Source organism: Malaclemys terrapin, chromosome 2 (genome assembly GCF_027887155.1).
Source record: "Malaclemys terrapin pileata isolate rMalTer1 chromosome 2, rMalTer1.hap1, whole genome shotgun sequence".
Classification (NCBI taxonomy): domain Eukaryota; kingdom Metazoa; phylum Chordata; order Testudines; family Emydidae; genus Malaclemys; species Malaclemys terrapin.
Genome location: NC_071506.1, coordinates 283,725,708 through 283,748,569, shown reverse-complemented (window position 1 = coordinate 283,748,569; position 22,862 = coordinate 283,725,708). Strand labels below are relative to the sequence as shown.

Here is a 22,862-nt window from a genome sequence, read left to right as displayed (position 1 = left end):
AATGAGAACACCTGATTCCAATTAACCTGCAAAGAGTCAGGTGAGGCCATTAAGCTAATGTGACCACCTGACTCTAATTAAGGCACCGCTGATCCTATAAAAATGTCTCACTCCAGTCAGGCAGAGGAGAGCCAGGGAGCCAGAGGAGAGGAAGTGCAGCTGAAGGACTGGTTAATGAAGACACCCTCAAGTTATTGATAAGGGAGCCCTAAGGTAAGGGAGAAGCAAGAGAGCTGTGGGGAAGTGGCCCATGGAAATGTAGCAACTCTGGCAGTGAAAGGTTGGCTGCCAACAGCTGCTACCATTAGTGTCCCTGGGCCGGAACCCGGAGTAGAGGGTGGGCCCGGGTTCCCCCCAACCCACCATTACAGGAACACCTCCTGGGAGGGGAAGTCAGGCCCCTGTCAGGACAGGAGGCTAAACTGTTCTAAAACAAGCCCTAGAGACAACAGAGACTGTGGGAATTCTCTCACCAACCTCCTTGCTGGCTTATGATGAAAAGGGCTCAGTAGACTGTAACCCTGGCCCTAGAGAGAGAAGGGCTACGTGGAGGGTCACAGAGAGCCACTGAGGCTAGCATATACCGCCTAGAAGCGCAGGACCCGGGGGGACAAGGTCAGAGCTCTGCCACAGTGTTCACAAACTTGCCTGTCTTAATGTCCTACGCGATTTCCCTAAGTCAGGTTGCATCAGTTTTGATTCAGTTTCTGGTCTATGTTCCAACTGATGGTTTTTTTTAATCAGTGTTTTCAGTGATCTGGCCTGACTAAACACCCAGCATACATGGTGGCTATTTCTGAATAAGCTCACAGTCCACTCCAGTGTGTTAATGAGGGCTTGAAGGTGCTGTTGCCTTTTGGGACCTTGAAAGATTTCTTTTCAAATTCACTAGTCTCAGTTCAGACTTTTTAGAGGTTTTATTGAGATCCCAAATAGCAAGCTGAAGGTTGTGCTGACTTCAGTGCAGAGTATCATGAAGTTTACCTCGTTTAAACTTGGCCTGCACAACATTTGAGCAGCCTATATTTATTGCTGGTTTCAGGGTAGCAGCCGTGTTAGTCTGTATCCTCAAAAAGAACAGGAGTACTTGTGGCACCTTAGAGACTAACAAATTTATTAGAGCATAAGCTTTCGTGGGCTACAACCCACTTCTTCGGATGCATATTTATTGCTGCACTACACTCAGGCCAAATCAGTTTTGAAAAGTAGCTCTTCTGAGAGAATCCACCCCAACTGTTAACTCTTTCCATATACCCTGGGTAATACCATCCAGATTCCACCGGCTGTGTCAGCGAAGAGAATGAAAGGTTCGCATCTTCACATACTCAGTCTCTTGGCTGAGCTGTGGATCTGTTAACAAAGACTCGTAAAACCAAGATTTCATGTGCATTTTTTGAGAAACTTTCCTGACTCTCAGAGGGGTAGCCGTGTTAGTCTGAATCTGTAAAAAGCAACAGAGGGTCCTGTGGCACCTTTGAGACTAACAGAAGTACTGGGAGCATAAGCTTTCGTGGGTAAGAACCTCACTTCTTCAGATGCAAGTAATGGAAATCTCCAGAGGCAGGTATAAATCAGTGTGGAGATAACGAGGTTAGTTCAATCAGGGAGGGTGAGGCGCCTCACCCTCTCTGATTGAACTAACCTCGTTATCTCCACACTGATTTATACCTGCCTCTGGAGATTTCCATTACTTGCATCTGAAGAAGTGAGGTTCTTACCCACGAAAGCTTATGCTCCCAGTACTTCTGTTAGTCTCAAAGGTGCCACAGGACCCTCTGTTGCTTTTTCCTGACTCTGCAATTCTCGGTAAAGTTTCCCTCTGTGGGTGTTAAATAGAGCTTGATCTGAGATTAAGGCCATATTTGCCCTGCAGATCGCAGAGTGTTTCAAAATCTCAAGCTGAAATCCAGTTTAACAGCTCTGTAACTGGTTTAAAACAAGGCGGTCAACTTTCGATCACCTCCAGGTGGACTTTATGGCGCAGCCAGTAATGGGCGCTTCTTGTGGACAAAGTGACACACTTTCTGCTTCCCTGAATTTGACATGAGCAGCGGTAGGGTCCTGAATAAAGGATTTTTCTCCCATTTACAAGAAGGTTGCCCTTATCAAGGAAACATCTCATGCTTTCTGCAAATTACACATTTCATCTTTCCAACACACAACTTGTGGATAACCTTTGCTTTCCATGAATTGTGGAAAGTGTTAACATCAAAGTGTCTCATTTTGTAGCTGCTTATTCTGTACCGGGGTGGGCAAACTTTTTGGCCAGAGCGCCACATCTGGATATAGAAATTGTATGTCGGGCCATAAATGCTCATGAAATTGGGGTTGGGGTGCAGGAGGGGGTGAGGGCTCTGGCTGGGGATGCAAGCTCTGGGGTGGGGCTGGGGATGAGGGGTTTGGGGTATAGGAGGGTACTCCGGGCTGGAACTGAGGGATTCGGAGGGTGGAGGGGGATCAGGGCTGGGGCAGGGGTTTGCTGTATGGGGGTGGTGGTGAGAGGTGCGTGCTGGGGGGGGGGGAAGGGCACTTACCTCAAGCGGCTCCCAGAAGCAGTGGCATGTACCCCCTCCGCCTCCTGTGCGGGGGTGCAGCCAGGTGGCTCTGCTGTGCGCTGCCCTGTCTACAGGCACTACCCCTGCAGTTCCCACTGGTCACGGTTCCTGGCCAATGGGAGCTGCAGGTCGGTGCTTGGGGTGGGGGCAGTGTGTAGAGTGGAGCACCCTGGCTGCCTCTATGCGTAGGAGCTGGAGAGGGGACATGCCGCTGCTTCCAGGAGCTGAGCAGAGCGGCACCTGACCCTGCTCCCTGGCTGAAGCGCCGGAGCTGGGCAAGCCCCAGACTTTGCTCCCCAGTGGAAGCTTGAGGGCCGGATTAAAACAGCTGGTGGGCTGGATGCAGCCCGTGGGGTGTAGTTTGCCCACTCCCCGTTCTATACGATATGCTTTAGACTCAGGGTTTTAGAAGATAAGAATGGCCATACTGGGTCAGACCAATGGTCCAGCTATCACAGGGGTGCCACATGCTCGTTCAGAGGGAATGAACAGAATAGGGCAATACTGAGTGATCCATCCCCTGTCATCCAGTCTCAGCTTCTGGTAGTCAGTGGTTTAGACACACCTGGAGCACGGGCTTGCATCCCTGACAATCTTGGCTAATAGCCATTGATCCTCCACACATTTCTCTTAATTTTTTTTACTCCAGTTGTACTTTTGGCGTTCACAACAGCCCCTGTTTCCAAAGTTTGAATGTGCGTTGTATGAATACTTTCTTTTGTTTGTATTAAACCTGCTGCCTATTCATGTCTTTGGTTCTTTGTTATGCAAAGGGGTACATAACACTTCCTTGTTCATTTTCTCTGTACCATTCATGACCTTGTAAATCTCTATCATATCCACCCTTAATCGTCTCTTTTCCAAGCTGAAGAGTACAATCTTTTTAATAAAAAGAACAGGAGTACTTGTGGCACCTCAGAGACTAACAAATTTATTAGAGCATAAGCTTTCGTGGACTACAGCCCACTTCTTATGCATCCGAAGAAGTGGGCTGTAGTCCACGAAAGCTTATGCTCTAATAAATTTGTTAGTCTCTAAGGTGCCACAAGTACTCCTGTTCTTCTTTTTGCGGATACAGACTAACACGGCTGCTACTCTGAAATCTTTTTAATCTCTCTTTATGGAATCTGTTCCATACTCCTAATTTTTGTTGGCCTTCTCTACCCCCCTTCCTATTCTAATGTATCTTCTTTGAGATGAAGTGATCAGAACTGTATGCAGTGTTCAAGATATGGGTGTGCCATGGATTTATATAGTGACATTGATATTTTCTGTTTTATCTATCCCTTTGCTAGTGGTTCCTAATGTTCTGTTAGCTTCTTTGACGGCTGCTGCACATTGAGCAGATGTTTTCAGGGAACTATCTACTCCAAGATCTTTCTTGAATGGTAACAGCTAATTTTTAGGTCTCATCATTTGGTAAATGTAGTTGAGATTATTTTTCCAATGTGCATTACTTTGAACTAATCAACACTGAATATCTGGTCCTGCGTAATTTATCAGTTTGTTCCGAAACCTCCAATATTGACACCTCAATCTGGGACAGGTCCTCAGATTTTTCTCCTAAAAAGAATAGCTTGGGTGTAGGGAATCTCCCTTAGATCTTCTGCAGTGAAGGCAGGTTCAGAGAATTAGGTTAGTTTATCTGCGACAGCCTTATCTTCCTTGAGTGCTCCTTTAGAACCTCGATTGTCCAGGGGCCCCACTGATTTGTTGGGCAGGCTTCCTGCTTCTGAAGTACTACATTGTTTTGCTGTTAGTTTTTGTGTCTTTAGCTAGCTGCTCTTCAAATACTTTCTTGCTCAGCCTTCTTATACTTTGACACTTGACTTGCCAGAGTTTATGCTCCTTTCTATTTTCCTCAGTAGGATTTGACTTCCAATTTTTAAAGGATGCCCTTTTCCCTCTAACTGCCTCTTTTACTCTGTTTTTTAGCCATGGTGGCATTTTCTGGTCTTGTATATTCCAAATAGGGTTTTCAAGCGATTAAAAAAATTAATCGATTAATTGCCTCTTAAACAATAATAGAATACCATTTATTTAAATATTTTTGGTGTTTTCTACGTTTTCAAGTATGTTTCAATTACAACACAGAATACAAAGTGTACAGTGCTCACTTTATATTTCTTTTTATTACAAATATTTGCACTGTGTAAAAAAAATAGTATTTTTCAATTAACCTAATACAAGTACTGTTGTGCAATCTCTTTATCATGAAAGTTGAACTTACAAATATAGAATTATGTACAAAAATATACTGCATTCAGAAATAAAACAATGTAAAACTTTAGAGCCTACAAGTCCACTCAGTCCTACTTGTTCAGCCAATCACTTCTACAACCAAGTTTGTTAACATTTGCAGAAGATAATGCTGCCTGCTTCTTGTTTACAATGTCACCTGAAAGCGAAAATGGGCATTTACATGGCACTGTTGTATCCAGCGTCGCAAGATATTTACATGACAGATGTGCTAAAGAGTCTTATGTCCCTTGATGCTTCAACTATCATTCCACAAGACGTGTCCATGCTGATGACAATTTCTGTTCGATAACGATCCAAAGCAGTGCAGACCGACGCATGTTCATGTTTATCATCTGAGTCAGATGCCACCAGCAGAAGGTTGATTTTCTTTTTTGGGGGGGTTGGGTTCTGTAGTTTCTGCATCAGTGTTGCTTTCAGAAGTCTTAAAAGAGCCTGCTCCAGACCTCATCCCTCTCAGATTTTTGAAGGCACTTCAGATTCTTAAACCTTGGGCCGAGTGCTGTAGCTATCTTTAGAAATTTCACATTGGTACCTTCTTTGCATTTTGTCAAATTTGCAGTGAAAGCGTTCTTAAAACGAACAACATGTGCTGGATCATCATCCAAGACTGCTATAACCTGAAATATATGGCAAGTAAAACAGAGCAGGGGACATACAATTTTCGCCCAAAGAGTCCAGTCGCAAATTTAATTAACGCACTTTTTTTTTTAAACGAGCATCATCAGCATGGAAGCATGTCCTCTGGAATGAAGGCTGAACCATGAAGAAGCATATGAATCTTTAGTGCATCTTGCGACGCCAGCTACAACAGTGCCATGCAAATGCCTGTTCTCACTTTCAGGTGACATTGTAATTAAGTGGGCAGCGGTATCTCCCATAAATGTTAACATACTTGTTTCTCTTAGTGATTGGCTGAACAAGAAGTAGGACTGAGTGGTCTTATAGGCCTTCCTGCATGTGCTCCTCTTTTCTCAAAAGGTGCCCCAGTTCCTAATAAATCTAAAGCCCTTCTCCCTACATCATTGCCTCATGTACGCATTGAGACCCTGCAGTTCTGCCTGTCTTCCTGGCCCTACACCTGGAACTGGAAGCATTTCAGAGAATGCTACCATGAAGGTCCTGGTCTTTGATTTCTTACCTAGCAGCCTAAATTTGGCTTCCAGGACCTCTCTCCTATCTTTCCCTATGTCATTGGTACCTACATGTACCACGACCACCGGCTTCTCCCCAGCACAGCACATAAGGCGGTCTAGATGTCTTGTGAGATCTGCAACCTTTGCCCCCGGCAGGCAGTTCACCATCCGGTTCTTCCTGTCATCACAAACCCAACTCTGTTTCTAATAATTGAATCTCCCATTATTGTTATCTTTCTCAACCTAGTAACTGGGTTCCCCTCCCGTGGAGGGGTATCTTCAGTGTGAGAGGATACCAGGACATCATCTGGAAGAAGGGTCTCAACTATGGGATTGTTTCCCTCTGTTCCAGCTTGATGCTCTCCTTCCCCAAGACACTCATTCTCCTTAACAGCACAGAGGCCGTCAGTCTAGGGTGCAACTGCTCTTCTGTATCCCTGAAAGTTTCCTCTATGTACCTCTGTCTTCCTTAGCTCCTCCAGTTCAGCCACTCTGGTCTCAAGAGTCTGTACTATGTCTCTGAAGACCATGAGCTGCTTGCACTGAATGCGCACATGCACCACCTACCCACAAGGCAGGTACCCGGACATGCTGCATTCAGTGCAATAAACTGTATACCGCCCACTCTGCTGCTGGACTCTGCCTGTGTTGTTTTTTTCCTTGTGTAGGTGGGTTGGGTTGGATTGGGTTTGGTTAGGTTATGGGGATATTATTGGACTAAATTTAGAATGTTTGTTAGATGTTTCTTCCTCTCCCACTTCCTCTCTAACATTCACTGTTTCCTGTTTCTGTTCGTTGGCTCGTCTTCATTATTATCCCCGGCTGATTCAAACTAAGTCTCTTTAAAAACTCCATGTCTCTCCAACAGGTTGGCTTGTGAGTCACTTTCAAATATTTTTTTTAAACTCTCCCGAATGTCTGCGTATACTAGTAGATTTTTATAGAAAAGTTTGAACTGCCTGGTCCTGGAGCAGCTTCTAGGTCTGTATTTGTGAGGCAGTAACAAAGCATTAGGTCCTGTCCTACAATCAAGGCAAAATGTCTTTTGCCAATAGCAAGCACTCAAGCTGTGTTTTTATGTTCCTGCACAGTCTACTCTGGCTTGGTTGGCAAGTTAAACGATTGCTTGCTTTTCCCAGCAAAAATCATTGCCTTGAAACTGTCTGTAGCTGTAAAGTTCAGATCCAATCTCTTCCTCCGCCTCCCCCCATCACCATGATTGGATCGCTAACAGCCAGGATGTTCATACTGAGGCTGAACCTCAAGCATGCTCAGCAGCGTGCTTCTCTGTGGTCAGTATTTGTATTGCCGACAACTAGGCCCATACCCTTCCTCTCACTGGCACGCCAGCATACAGCATTCTGCCACCTCTTTTGAGTGGTAGCTTAGTTATGTTGCTCTGCCCAGCCCCTTCTTCTCCCTATCCATCAGGACCCCAGTTCCATTCCCACTCAGCCCTTCCCCTCTAGCTGGTATCTCATCTCTCCCTCTGCTCTCCCTCTTCGAACTGATAACTTTATTCTGTTCTCTGCTCAGCCCTGTGTCTCTCTGCCCCTGACGCACCTAAGTTCTCTTGGTTCTATTCCCACTCTGCCCCTCGGACTGGCTGCTCACTTGCTGGGACTGATGTCACATAACCTGCTCTCATCCTCCCCTGTTGCCTTTGTCTGGTGGTCAGGGAGCCTGATGGCACAACTTATTGCTCAGAAGCCCAGGACAAGATGTTTTTCCAGCTTGCTCCCGAGGAGATGTGCAGCTGGATGGCTGTAAAGTCAAGCTGATAATGCTCCTGTTGCTCCTCTTATGCACTGTCTCTTTCCCCTTTCCAGCTTCCTATTCTGCATACGGTGCCTTTGCTGACGTGCTGCACATGGTGGACCTGAGAAACCCCCAGGACACATTCCGGGATGGCAGCTAGGTGACGACAGCTGAGGATGACCCTGACTGAAAAGCTGCGCGAGAAGATATCGCGGGCGTTCTACAACCACGGGCTGCTGTGTGCTTCATACCCCATTCCCATCATCCTCTTCACTGGCCTCTGTATCCTGGCCTGCTGGTAAGTGCTGCAGAATACTTGTCTGCACAGGTCATTGTTCAGGTTCTTTCTCTGAGCATGCACACTGTGGTACGTGCTGTCCCTGAAGCGTTTGGTTTAACGTAGAAGCTTCCAGTCATTGTCATGCTGAGGAGCAAAATGGGAAGCCAGGGACAAAGTACCTTGATGTGTAAAAGCAGACCAACTAATGGTCAACTCTGGAACCAGAAATAGGAGGCAGGAAGGAGAAATGGTGGTCTTCCCCTCCTACCTACACAATATTCAGCCTAAACTACTGTTCCTGGAACTTCGTCATCTTATCCTTATCCAGCCCAACCTTAGCTCATCTGCCCAGTTCTTGTTCTTGTAACTCCTGATTGCTTGGCTCTTCCTCTGAAAATAGGGACTCAGATGGGGAGTGGGGTGCACTTACTATTATTGGATAATCGGGGATGTTGAGCTGGTTCGTAAGAGGCCATTATTATTTAGACTGGGGTCTTGGGGACTATGGCAGTTGGGACAGGGGACCCTGTTGTGCTAAACACTGTGCAAAGACACATGAATAGCTTCTGCTTTGAAGAGCTTATACTCTAAATACCTGCCTAAAATGATCAACATTAACTAAAGGGTGGAAGTTGATCTGTTATCACCTGCCTCTTCTCTCCAAATCCCTGCTTTTAGGAGGCCTCCAAACTGTGTTAAAATAGATGATAAAGAAATGCCCCTTGAGCACTGGTCTTCTACTTGCTGTAGGGCAGCTTCCTCCATATGCATAACACTACAAGGAAGTGATATTATTTACTATTTCTGTAGTTCCCGGCACCACCTTGTTTAAAGAGAAATTTCCAAAAATGTGTTGGACAGCTGCTGAAGAGTGTGAAATAAAAGGGGCCTTTCTCCATGTCTGGCAATGTCCCATGGCATGGGAATGTTGGCCCTAGGATTAAAAACCTCCTAATGAATATTACTGATGTATCCATTACTAATAGGTCTGGGTCTCCATTTGAGAACACAGAATTACTCTTAATAGCACTGAGGCATGCTCTGGAAGAAGAGGAAGTTGCCTGGTATCTTGTGGATCCGAATATAGTTGACTAAATTCCATCATAGTAGCAATTTCCAGAAGGGATTTGTTTCTCTGTTGTCTGTTGATCTGAAGAACGTCCATCTGAGTGTCCCATACAGGATATCTCCACTTCACAATAGGCATTACCAGTACATTGCTTCACCTTTTGGCCTACCTGCCTCTCTAACTTGTGCTTTGAACAGCACCCTAAACATCTTAGTTTCCTCGGGTAAAAAGGGGTCCTGTATATCCATTTTAAAACTACCTGCTCACCTGAACACCCAGCCTGGGAAAGGCCCATGGAGCAGCCATCACACAGCCAAGATTGTATTGTGGAGTAACACAGATTTGTCAACATTGAGAGCTGTATGACAAGGCACAAGGATATTTGTTTTCTAGTCACATCTGTCAGGGCTCTGATGTCTCGAATCAGAACGATGATGTCTTACACCAACGTACTATTGAGAGTGAGATGGGTCCTCTCCAGAAATTTCCTAACTTCTTCAGCGTACAGGAGCCATCATCACCCCTTCCCTTGTCCCATTGTCGAAGGGTACCCGGAAAGGCACAGTATGTCAGAACTGGAGATGGAATTAATTTTTTCCACCAACCAGCTCCAAGAGCAGGGACGTTCCTTTGGGCAGCAGTTTCATCCAAGATCAATGAAAGACGGGCCTCCCTCACGGTACCACTTAGATCAAACTTAGAGCACTTAGGCTGTCAGAGCTGTAACTCAGTCCTAGTCAGCCAAGACGTACTGGTACAACACTTGCGCAGTGGATTTCATCAACAGGAAAGGAGTAACACATCCTCAGCCCTGGTGTGAGTGGCTAATATTCTCTGTTCTAGGTGAAGGGAAGAAGCAGCAGGGGGCAGGGAAGGGGAAAAAAGTCTTTTGCATGTTCAAGCACTACATATAAACAGGCAATAAACATCACAGCAGCTGGTTAAGCAGAAATAGGCTAAATCCAGGAGAGGGGAGTCTGCATCCCAAGATTTCTGAGTGGAGGCCCTGGGTTGCATCCCCATCAATGGACCCATGTGCATCCAGGTCCAGATCTAGCAAAGATCCTGGACACTTATTCCAGATGGCGATCAATAGGCTGTAGCTATGATCACGTGCATTCTTCTATGGGCAAAATCATGAGTGAATTTCTGTTCATAATGTTCTCCAGGGCAGTTTAACAAAAGTGAGCTGGGTTGGCCCCATGTTGTCCAGGAGTATCTAGGTTCTCACCTCCAATTCAGATGGCAAGCACCGCTCAGATATTCCTTCTCTTCAAGAAGGCTCTATTCTCAAAACCCAAATTCCACAGCCAAGCCCACAGTAATGTAGCTACAAGATATTTAAGAGGTACTAGTTACAAACACATCCAAATAATCTTTTTTATTATACCTTTTAGCCTTGAGAAAGTATGCCATAAACAGGGCATCTTTAAGGGCCTGGTCTGTAGGGAAGGCATAGTGCTAAGTCATTAGAATGGATCAATCTACTCAAGGCAAGGGCAAAGCATATCTTTTTTGAGTTCTTACAGTAACGTTTTTTAATAAAGGCCTAAGACCTTTGACTGACGTCCATTTGGTAGGCATTGCCAGCTCACTAGAGACTGCAAATGGGCATGGGATTATCCTCTCACTCAGACATAAAATTCCTTAGAGCTGCCTTACTTCTCAACTCTACACCAGTGAGGAAAACTCCCTGCTGGGAACTAAATCTTGTTTCAAATGCCCTGATTAGGGAACCCTTATAAGAAGTGCCATTAGATTTTCTAGCTTCAAAGGTTGTCATCCTGACTTCAATCAATTGGGCATGGTGTGTTGTGTGTGTGGTTTTTTTTTTTTTTTTTGGGGGGGGGGGGGGTTGGAACTTGTCATATGGGGAGTTGCAATCCTGCATATCTCATGAAGGCAAATTTTGCTAAGAGTTAACATAGCCTTCATTCCCCAGATAAATCTGGTTACAATAAAGTGTTTTCTTCCAGCCTTCTTGACTTAACATGCAAAACACACTTAATAAATTTAAACAACCAAACAGAAATGAGCACATCTCTGGCATGGTCTGTCAGCTCTTAAAACAAACAAACAAACAAAAAACACACCACCATTGAATGCAGTACTAAATTCAATCAGTCTCTAGATTTGTTGGTCTAGAACACCCATCATAAACTAAATGAAGCTACCAAGGCTTCAGTTATTAGATGGCTAAATTGTTGCTTTCAAGAAGCTTTCCAAGGTTGAAGCCATCTTTCTCCTCAAACGCTCATGTTCGTGAAGCCTCCTGTCCTGAAGGACCATATGAAACATATAAAGAGATGTTGGGTGGTCACCTAGTCATGGAAACATGCTTCCACACTTTCGCCAAATGTTGCAAATTAAACGTGCATGCCTCATCAGCCCCTGCTGTGGAGGAGGGCTCTGCCTACTATGCTCACCCATTAACTGATATATATAGTTAGATGCAGTTTTGGGGGATTTGTAATCTTCTCATCCATCTTTTGCTTCCCTCTCTGGTGAGACACTTGCTGTTGGACATGCCAGTCTGGTGGATCTGGAAACTGTCCCTGCAAAGAATCGCAAAATTCCTTAACTGGCCTGAAAATGTCCTTTCTTCTAGTAGGAAAGTCTGCAAATCAAACCCACCTGGCACAAGGACTAAAGTTTAAAGGAATTAGCTCGAACTGGCTGTGGCGTCATAGGTTGTGGCTGTTTCTAGCCTGACTTGATTGAAAGGTCTGGTTCTGCCTCCAGTGAACTCGAAGCAAGGTTAAGACCCATTGTAATGGATCTGTGGACTTTCCCGCTAGAGAAGAAAGGACGTTTTCAGGTGAATCGAGACATTTTTGTATTTTACTCAATTGCTAATCTGACTTCAGCTGTTTTTAACTCTTGGAGCTAAGCTACTTTGTTCCCAATACCCAAAGGCACCGCAGTCTCCTGGGGGGAGTGACTGATGAAATTAGAAGCAAATACGCTGCGGAATGGGACAACCCTAGTCTGTTTCCAAAATAAACCAAACTGGTGGTACAGAGATAAAAATATGAAAATCTTTGCCCCCACGATGCACATTTGTTTTTTGGGGGTCCTGAGAGCAGGGCACGGTCATGAAGTCCTCAGTGGAATGCAAACAGTACTCATTTATCATTCAGAAACTGGCATCTCACCATTATTAGCCTAGGTTTGTGCATTTATCAGAGTTAAACAGTGAACCACTGTTGCCAGCAGCTGGCTGTGAACCAGACCATCCCTTGCCATTGCCACCCCTGCCCACGGATAATTACTGGCCTAGAAAACAAAAACCTGGTTAACCAAAAACCATATAGATCACGTGAGTTTGCACTGCTCCCTGAATCCTGTCAAGCTCTTTTAGGACCACAAGTGGGAATGAATTGAAGTGTAGAGGGTCCCTCAGCCTTGTTCTTCTTGGACAACAGGCAGCAAGAACACTTCAGCCAGTGGAATCTCTCACTGGACCCAGGTGGTGAGGTTGCGCTGTTTTCCCTGTCTCAGCCAGACTGAGGATTGGCTGAGAGCTCTTCTAAAGCATATATTATCATGATACCTGTGTGTGCACAGGGTGCTGGTAACTAGTAGGTTCCCTCCTGTAAGGGCTGGCAGGTCTCCATCCTTCTTTGGCTTATTCATTAGCAGAGGGTCCCTCTGGGATAATGTGGAGATGGTGCTGCTGAGTTGGGGAAACCTCAGGAGTAGATGGCGGAGGTGACTTCTGCTCTTCTGATTCAGTGTTTTGAAGAAGGCTTGCAACTGTAGGGTTGGCAGTTCTGCTGGCTCCTCGGCTGCTCTTAGCTCAACTGGCAGTTCTCCAGCCTGCCGCTCTATGCTGTGTTGAAAAGATGTAAAAACAAATGGGACATAAATATATTTGCTTGGACTGCATCATACTGTATCTTAATTACTTGAGTTCAGCAGTAATCGAAACCTGCAGATGACCACTTCTTGTCTCTGTGCTGCAGTTACAGAATGCCCGTAAGCTGTGTTTTGGGCACTCGGTCTCTAGAAAGGACCTTTCTCAGAACCATGGCTGCTTCTTAGAGCTTCCTGTTTTCTAGAGTTGTCATTGATTCAGCACCCTACTGTCTTCCTCCCCACCTCCATCTTTTCCATTCCTGCCTTGCAGCTAGTGTTCAGGAGTGCTCACTGGAACCTTATTGCTCTCTAAATATCAGCTATGTTTTCCTCAGTCTTTCCTTCTCACCTGAGTTCCATTTCCTCCAATCTCTTCTAACTCATTCTAGAGCAGTTTGGAGTCACGTGGCGCACACCATCTTGACAATGAACTCATCTCGTCAGGTTTCTGAGTTGTCACAGTGCCTGGCCACTTGGGGAAAGCTGGAATCCCTCTGGCAGCTCAGCTGCAGCACTTGGTTTATTTTAAACACCTCCTTTGTTTCCATAGGTGCTATGTTGTTTGCTTCTGAAGTAGTGGCTCTGGTGAATTTCTCAGTGACACTGCATTGCTGTCTCCTAATTGCTTTCTTCTCTTCCCACTGCCAACTTACCTCTGTTGGTGGCCACCAGAGCTGTTGCTGTATGAGGCCTGTCCATGTTAATGCTGAAACCCACCTAACCTTGTTAGCATCTTCTTTGAAGCCTGTTATTGGAGTAGCCTTGAACAGGGCCATAAAATAACACTCAGATTCAATGGCTTTGATCTGATCTCAGAGCCTTTAATCCTCACAATACCCCTGTGATATAGGTAAGTAGTCTCTCCCCTGGAAATTGATGCAAGTTGCAGCCACCCCAAAAGGAGTTTGAGGCAGGACTGGGACTAGAATCCAGGAGTCCTAACTCCCATTCCCCGGCTTTGCCTGCTAGAGAATGCCCTTTTCCTTTCTTGCCTTACACTTAGACTCTAAGTTAGTCTAACCCTGAAGGGTTTTCAAGGCAGTTTCCGAACGCACACCAGGTACCAATAAGGTACAAGCTTGTTCCTATAGGCAAGGCTTGAGCAAATGCGGAGATTGTTATGGTTACATGTTAAAATTTTAATAACTGTGGCTATTTGACTGGAATGTGTGAATATTCAGTTCAGATAACTACAGGGCCATAATCTGCCTAGGCAATTATCCAGCTGTACCTCTCTGCGTATGGTTTTAGATGTGTCATCTAGATAGGCAGGGGGTAATGTGGTCTAGTGGCCTAAGCACTAGAAGAGGAGCCATCCCTGCATTCTAATCCCTGCTCCGCATCTGACTCACTGTAATGGTTTGGTTTGTTGCTGCTGCAGTTGTCGTCCCTCCCATTGTGCTAGATGCTGGGCAGATATATAATAAGCCATAATCTCTTTTTTTCCGTCCCCGAAGTTTCACAACGAAAAAGTAAGACCCAACAGATGGGTGAGATAGACAAGCTGTCCCGGGTGGGATGGAAGGGACAGGATAATAAATATATAATAGTATGTGCAAATTTGTAACCATCACGGCTCTCCACCTGCCTAGCCATTATCTGGTTGCATTTTACTGTGCATTTTCTCCTTAAAGATACCATCATCTTCTGAGTGTCAGCCCCCTAGCATGAGACTGGCAGAACTCCTTAGGGACAGGTGGAGCAAGAGCCAGGATCATAGAATCATAGAATATCAGGGTTGGAAGGGACCTCAGAAGGTCATCTAATCTAACCTCCTGCTCAAAGCAGGACCAATCCCCTCCCCGCAATAATAATTAATGGAGATATTCCATCTCCTAGAACTGGAAGGGACCTTGAAAGGTCATTGAGTCGAGCCCCCTGCCTTCACTATCAGGACCAAGTACTGATTTTGCCCCAGATCCCTAAGTGGCCCCCTCAAGGATTGAACTCACAACCCTGGGTTTAGCAGGCCAATGCTCAAACCACTGAGCTATCCCTCCCCCCCAGATCACTACTGGCTGTTGTGAGCCACCTGCACAGCTTAACTGCAGCCTTTGGAGCCTTCCAGTCTGTTAGCAGAAGAACTCCCCGGAGTAGCTGCATCCCTATCATTGGCTGCTCCATCTCTTCTTCTGCATCACTTTGAAGCTGTTGGGACCACTAAAACCAATATTGGAAGCATGAGGCACTTTGCCTTATCACCTGGGTCTGGGCTTTGGTGCCTATCTGTGCTTGGCCACCAGTGATTTTGGCGCTTTTGAGACTTCTTCTGTGCCAGAACTTGATTACTACAGCCGTGTCCACGCATGTTGATGCTTGCCTGGGTGTGTCAGGAAAAAGACAGTGGCACTGTGTCTAGTGCCTGCATTGGCACCACCACTGCTGTGCTTTGGAGGCTGCCTTGGCATCTGGACGTCTCATCCGCTTTTCTTTTTTCCGTGTTCTCTGCCAGTGTCAGCACCTGCAGAGGAACAAAGTTCACCTGGCAACTTCAGCCACGTCAGCACAGCAGGAACACGTCTCAGTACTTAAGTGGTCCCCGTCACCGTAGCAGCTGAACACCTCGCAATCTGCAGGGGCGTTGTGAGGGGGCCGTCCTAGTCCAGGTGCCTGTTTTCACCTTGTTAGCTTACGGGGCAGTAGCTCAAGTAGAGGTGATGCATGGGAGCGGGCCATGGAGGGTCAAGTGCTCTTCCCCTCCCCTCCCTCGATTGGCCTACCTGGGGCAGGGAGGGAGAGGAGCTCTGTTCTTCTCTCTCTGCACCTCTTCCCTGGCACATCCAGCCGCTCTCCCTGGCAGCCGGGTAGGGAGCTGCTTCTGCCTGAGAGAGCCTGGCTGGGAGGCAGAGCTGGTTCTAAGCTGGAAGCCGCTAGGGGATGATGCAGGGAAATCTCTCTTCTCTTTCCCCCTCCACATGGCTATGCTTACCAAACCCCTGGTGTAGACGCACCTACGCTGATATGAGAGTGCTTGTGTTGGCATAGCTAACGTCGTCTGGGGAGGTGGTGTCCCTACAGTGGCAGAAAACCTCCTTTTGTTGGCATACCCCGCATCTATGCGGGGGGGCTGTACTGACACAGCTGTGCAGGCATAGCCTTGATGTGCTCCCTTTCTCCTGCTCAGGATAGAGCCCATAGTGTAGTTCATGCTCGCTAGAAACATGAGTAGCCTTGCTCTCTGAAAACGAACCTTGCTTTCCCAGTCGAGCTGGGACGCTGTCACTGGGGTGGTCAGCCACTACGAAATGTATATAAACGTGCAGGGCACTCTCTAGGGCAGTGAGCCAAGCAGGGCTGGCTCCAGGCACCAGCCTGGCAAGCAGGTGCTTGGGGTGGCCGCTCCGGAGAGGAGTGGCACGTCCAGGTATTCGGCGGCAATTCGACGGATGGTCCCTCACTCCCGCTGGGAGCAAAGGACCTCCCGCCGAATTGCCGCCGCCGATCGCGATCGCGGCTTTTTTTTTTTTTTTTGGCTGCTTGGGGCAGCCAAAACCCTGGAGCCGGCCCTGAAGCCAAGGTCCCTGCCTAGCCGGGCTTACAGTCTAAGCAGATAATGAACAGACAGCCATGAAGTGAATGGCTACAGTAAAAAGCCAGTTTGAGTTAGGGAGGAATAGCACATGTTGTGTTGGTGCAGTGTTGCACCTAGGTGAGGGGATCGCATGCCATTTGCTTTAAAAACTGAAGTCTGCCCACAAACTGTTGCAGAGCATGGTCTGTAAAAGATGATGTCCTGCATGGGGTGGTGATGGGATATGGAGTCTGTCACCTGCAGGCTGCTGGTGACATCTGAACAGGTTTGTAGTAACCAAAAGTGGTCACCATCTAAAGGTTCTAAAATACCTAAATATGTAAAATACCTGGGTCTTGGCTCTGTTCCGAGTGGGCAAATATCAACATAATAAAATCCACCGCCAGAGTTACCGACCTTTCCCCTGATTTTCTAACGTGCACCTTCGTCACGCTTTCTCCCGTGCTGCCCCTCACGCCTGGGAGGAACTCTTCATGAACATCTGCAAAACTACCGCATTATCCTCTTCCCAAGCTCTCCTTTGCTGGGATGCCTACAAAAAACTGACAATCATCGGGCTGCTGGTGCGCTTGTCATGGTGATCAATACTGTCATTGTTTCCTTATACTTCTCCCATCTATTTGTATCTATCTGCTGTCTCATACTTTGATTATAAGCGCTTTGGAGTAAAGGTCATCTTTTTGTTCTGTTTGTACACCGCCTAGCACATTCAGATCCTGGTCTACCACTAGGACTTCTAGGCTCTATGGGAGTACAAAATGGACTTGTCTCACTCAGGTCAACAAAGAGCTGTGTGGGTAGGGCCGTTTGGGGGATGCTTGTACTGCTTCACTGGCTTTATGAACAAGATTGACAACCTCCGAGATTGAAATCTAACACCGTTCATCATTTGACGACATTGTCAGAAAACATGACCAGGGTCTTCAGTGTTGTTCTTAAAAATAAAGAAAGATTAATGGGGAAAATCAGAGAAACTCACCAATGTGCTTGGCATGATTGCAGTTGCTGAATTAGTAGCCTTGGAAGCATGGAGCAGATTGAAGGGACCCAACCATCTGATAGCGTCCAGAAAGATTTTGTTTTCCTGCCTACAACTAACAATGAGTTTGCTCAACCCTGAGGGAGAGAGAGGCAGGTCATCTAACGACCATGTGCTGGTAGATGCCACAGATCCTCTTTCTCATCTAACACAGTGAGAGCTTTGAGTGTGGCTGGCGGACATAGGATCTATCATGTTGCACCTACCTCTTCCATATTTATGACCTAGCAATAGGATTGGAAAGGAACTTGAAACTGTGGTGTAGATTTTGATGTGTGGAGAGTTAGTGCAAAAGTGAGGAGGATAGTGGGGCGTAGGGGACTCCTTGTTGCCTTAATTACGTTCCTGCTGTGGCTATCGTATCACCTTTGGCAAACCTGTGTACGGAATCTTAGATTTTTCTCTCCTGCGCCTGGTCCCCGATCCTGTTACCTTCCATTGCTCCACCAAGGTGCCATTTTGTAAATATTTTGTAAATGGATTTTTTAACATATATTTGTATTTAAAACACTAGGCAAAAACCATTGACCATAAAATGGGGGAACCAAACTTCAGGGTGCTAGAATGTTCAGTAATGTCTTGGGAGACAGTTAATGTTTCACTTACATTTGTCCTCCCCTTTTAGGGTGGTGGTTCCTTCTCTTCCCTCCCCCCACCCCCAATAGAAAATCAAACTCAGGCTGGTCTTGCTGTAAGGTAGAAAACAGGACCTGTTTCCAGACAAATTACCTGTGCCCACACCAAAGTAACCTGGGGCCAGATCCTCCGAGGTATTTAGGTCTCTAACGCCCATTGAAATCAGTGAGAGAGAGCCACCTGAATGCCTTGGCTTCTTTCTTTCTTGCTCGTTTCTCCAAGGCAATATGCAGCACTGACCCAATTTGAGGCAATATTAGTAGGACTCAGATGCACGTCCAGAGAAGGAGCAAGATAAAACTAAACTCTAAAAGCTCTCGTTGTAAGGGCTTGTGCTTTTGGAGCAGGGCCATCTGAGTTCTGTCCCTGCTGCCTCTCTGGGTTCCAAGAGGCTGTAATATTCAGGTTGTGACAATGGTGAAGTCTTGGGGCTTGTCTGCACAGGGGTTTAGTCACAGGTTTTTGATGCGCATCAGGTAATCCGCAGTATGGAAGCTGTGCTAATAGCATGCACGTGGAATGCTGTGCCCTCTGGCAATGTGCATCGTATACGCTCAGCGGTAGTAGGCTGTGGTTTGAGGGTGTGGCATTCTTAGTGTCCCATGGTCCTTTGCTGCTGAGCAGTTTGCATTCTGGGATTTTTCTCGTACATTGTGGGATGCATAGCAGACACTGAGTTCATTTTTTTTTTTAATCACATGGTTCATCTGTCTACACCCCATACTTCCTTTCTGGGTGGGCAAGCAGCATTTGCAAGTTGCTATCAGCCAGCATGGCCCCAACGAAGTTCTGTGCCACTGTGTTGGCAGCCTCAAATATGCAGAGGCCGCTTGGGCTGTATTTTAGCACTCAAAGCCGGATGAGTTCAGCTTTGGACTTTGCCTGCCGTACCACTGAGCAGACAATGTGGCGGTGGCAGCAGGAGGGTCTTCAGCAGCGATGGAACCAGGATGAGGAAGACACTGAGCAAGTGATAGTACAGGACTGATTCTTGGAGCAGCTTCACAGCGTGCAGTGCCACTCTAAGCCTGGGAAACCAGCTTGGATTGGTGGGAAAGGATCATTCTGCAGACATGGAGAGACGAGCAATGATAAGAGAATTTCAGGATGGAGAATGCAAACTTTAGAGATGCATGCTGAACTAACTCCAGAGCTGCAGTGTGCCGACATGTGGCGACCTATACCCGTGGAGAAGAGGGTCACCATTGCCATCTGGAAGCTGAATGCCCCTGAATGCTGCCGGTCTGTAGCGACCTGTTTTGGTGTGGGGAGATCAGCCATTGTCATGCAGGTGTGTGATGCCCTGGAAAAGGTACCGTTGCACCAGTTTCTAAAGCTAGGTAGTGCTCCGGAGGTTAGTGGTGACTTTGCAGGCAGGGGGTTCCCAAATATAATTGGGGTAATTGATGGGATCCATGTGCCTATTGTTTGCGGCCCCCCCTCCCCCAAGCAAAGCTCAGAATTCGTGAACGCAAGGGGTGTTTCTTCAGGGTGCTCCAAGGGCTCATTGACCCGCCTCCCCCCTCCATGGCAGGTTTACAGACAAAGGCTGAAAGCATCCACGGTGGTAGGGTCATTTGGAACTCTGCTGTATGTACCTTAGTGGAGAAAGGACTCTGCCCCCAGGAACGTGAAGGACAGTAATGGTGCGGACATTGCTTATCCTCTGCTTTCCTGCCTAAGGAAGCTATTCCCAGGCTGCTTGGGCAGAAGGAAGGAACTATGGGACGTTGCTTCAGTCATTGCAGAACGGCAGTGGATGGTGCATTTGGCCGTTGGAAAGGAAGGTGGTGCTGGTTGTGGAACAGGTTGGAAGCAGCAGGAAAGAAGTCCAAAAGATGATCACAGCCTGTTGTATTTTGCACAGTATTTGAGAGAGGAAAGGAGAAGGCCTCAGCCATGGGCTCGAGGCTGAGGTGCAGAGATTTGCTCGGCAGTTTGAGAAGCCAAAGTGCAAAATGCAAACAGCCGGAGCAATATTGTCATGCATGCCTATTGCTCTTAGTTTGAGTCTCAGGCCTGAAACTCTGCAGCCGTACATCCAGCTGTTAACCCAGGGAGGAGTGCTGGGAATTTTTTGAGTAGGTTAGTGTTGCTGACGGGGGGTGGAAGTGCACCATTGTAGCAGTCGCTATTTGACCTTGTCTTTGCCTACATTTTTTTTTTTTTTTTTTACACAACCTTATGAATTAGTGCAAACATAATGATTTTTTGTGAAAAATGAGCTGGTAAGTCCTTATGAATGAAGCTTTCAAGGTTTTGATTATTAAACAGTCTGTTACAAACCGAAATGAACCTTAATGTAACTATGCTTAATTATGAAAAATGAATGAAATGAAAAAATGGATTGTTCAGAAACCGTATCTACAAAGAATCCTTTCATTAACACAGGAATGAAACAAAATCGCACAGGGCAAGAGTACAGTGCAGGGCACAACACCGGCTGGGGGAGCTTAAAGTCACAGGCAAGCATTTGTCTTGGCTCTGCCTTTTGTTCCTGGGCCTGTTGGTGTGCAGTGCCAAGACTCCAAGTTCCCAGGCGTGACCGAGGGCTCAAAAGCACTGGGTTCCCGGGGGCCACTGTGCTCAGAGCCCTGAGCTTGGGTCCGTGAAGGGAATGGCTGCCGGGGTAGAGTGGGAAGGACTTGCTGTTGTTCCCAGTAGCCTGTACAACCCCATCAAATGCTGACAGGCTGCATAACTTGGGTGAAAGTGCCACATGTGAAGTCATTTCCCCTACTTGTGGCTCTGATCCCTGTGCAGCCACAGGAAGGATTGGGGTGGTTGGGGTTCTCCCGGATATCAGCTTTGACGTCCTTTTGGGAAGTGACTGTATCGCTTTAATGCGGTGTAATGTAGCTGTGTCAGTCCCAGGATGTTAGAGAGACCAGGTGGGTGGGGGAGGTGAGATCTTCTATTGGGCAAAATTCTGTTGGTGAGAGAGACAAGCTTTCTAGCCACCCAGAGTTCTTCTTCAGGGTCCAGTCCCTGCTTTTGTAATAGCCAAAGATTTGAATCACGCCAAGAGGGAGTGAAGGTGTCAGTGAACAGCACCAGGTATCTTTCTGTCTGTAACTAGACACCTGTAGCTGAGTGGGCAGAAGGATGGTCCTCGCCTATCTCTACAGGGGAGATGTGAGTCACACTGACTCTGATGCTGTGCCTAAGGCAGCAAGCTCTCACCCCACCATCACTGGGAAAGCAAAGGCAGAGCTGAGCATAGGGCGGAGGCCGGCAAGGAAGGACAACTGCCAAAATACGCTTGCCCTGTTTAAGGGGGAGAGAGGGAAAGCAGCTGGAAGATCACTGCTGGTTAGAGACACCTAGTGGGTTCTCTTAACCAAGAGAGCACAAAACACAGCCCCCAGGAGAAGGGGCTGAGAGAGGATTCTGTCCTGGGGGTGAGGGCAGTAGGTTGACCCCTTGAGGGGAGATGGGTTCCTGGTGTGTGCACAGCCCTGGGCTTGGGACATGATTCCAGGGAGGGCCTGCCAGTGTGCAGGAACACCTTGCATCCCTGCCTCACCAGGCCTTGGAAACTCAGAGCCCCAGAGATGTGACAGGGTTAAAACAAAATGTCTCAGCGATTGGATTCCCTATTGTCTTCAGGGACTCTCTGCTGACCTGGGCGCCAAACCCGAGACAGCTAGGCATTACTCACACCTGCACCTCTAGGCCTCCACAGAGCATCAGCAACCCTCCTCCACCCCCTAGGTGACAATGCAGCATATGGGGGAAACTGAGGTGCACACAGGACTCCTAGAAAATATTTACAGAAAATTCCCACTCCATCACATCCTTGTCCAGGGGCGGCCTCACGTGTCTGGGTGGTGGTTTGCAGTACTGCGTTGCTTGCTGTCCTAAAAGTAACATGCTGCAACAGGGCCCTTTGGTGTTGTATTGCCTGCAGGAATTGCCTTTGCATCTTCCTGTCTCTTTCCATATTGTGTTTGGCCATGGCAATGCTGTCCCTGGCCACTGCCGTGATCTCCTGGAGAGCTCTTTGTTTCCCTCTCTGTCCTCCGGTATTGCCTCCATCTCTCCGTGACTTGACTTTTTTTTTTTTTTTGGTGTTGTTACTGGGGTGGGGTGGGGTGGGGATGACTCTGTGATAATGTCTGAACATTTCAGCATTAGCTTTCTGCCCCTCAGGCTAGCCAGCCACTCGGCTGTTAATAAAAGGGTGGGGGGCACAGCGGATGGGGGGAGAAGAAAAAATGCAGCAGGCTCCACAGCTTTCCTCCGTTGGGGGTTGTGTAAACCTTGGAAAATCCTGTCCAGCTCCTCGAATACGTACAGGTTACATGTCCCCGGCCAGATTTTTCTGCCCTGTCATACCTCATTTTAATATAGGTCCTCGTGAGCTGCTTGCTCTTTGTATGGCACTGATCATATTCTGGTGGTAGCCTCTCCCATGCATCTGCTTTGCAATGTCCCCAACTGGATCTTTATTTTGGTGACTGGCCGACCAGAGTTTCCTGCACCAAAGCTTTTCCCCAGGTGACGGTGAGATCCAGGGTGTCAGCGTGGCTCCAAGCGGTTGTTTGAGGCACTTGGGGTTTCTGGAGTATTATCGCAGCAACAGGGATAGACTCGTCTCTAGGAGCAAACGGGCAAAATCTGGCACTGCAGCAGCCTATAAACAGGGCTAGGGCTATCCGGTCATCTTGGCCTCAGAGCAGCAGAAGTACACAGGTAAACAGACGAGTCAGTAATGGTCACCTGCAAAGCAGTGTTGGG

The 22,862-nt window shown here is 47.1% G+C and overlaps 1 protein-coding gene across 4 annotated transcripts in view; it reads left to right on the top strand.

Moving 5' to 3' along the window:
- Positions 1-22,862, top strand: part of SCAP (SREBF chaperone) — a 107,025-nt gene that overhangs the window by 26,918 nt on the left and 57,245 nt on the right. For all 4 annotated transcript variants that reach the window (XM_054016810.1, XM_054016811.1, XM_054016809.1 and 1 more), the window contains one exon: positions 7,780-8,006. In XM_054016810.1, the coding sequence (XP_053872785.1) occupies positions 7,885-8,006 (122 nt within the window). In that variant the 5' untranslated portion in view covers positions 7,780-7,884. The remainder of the gene's footprint in view (positions 1-7,779; positions 8,007-22,862) is intronic.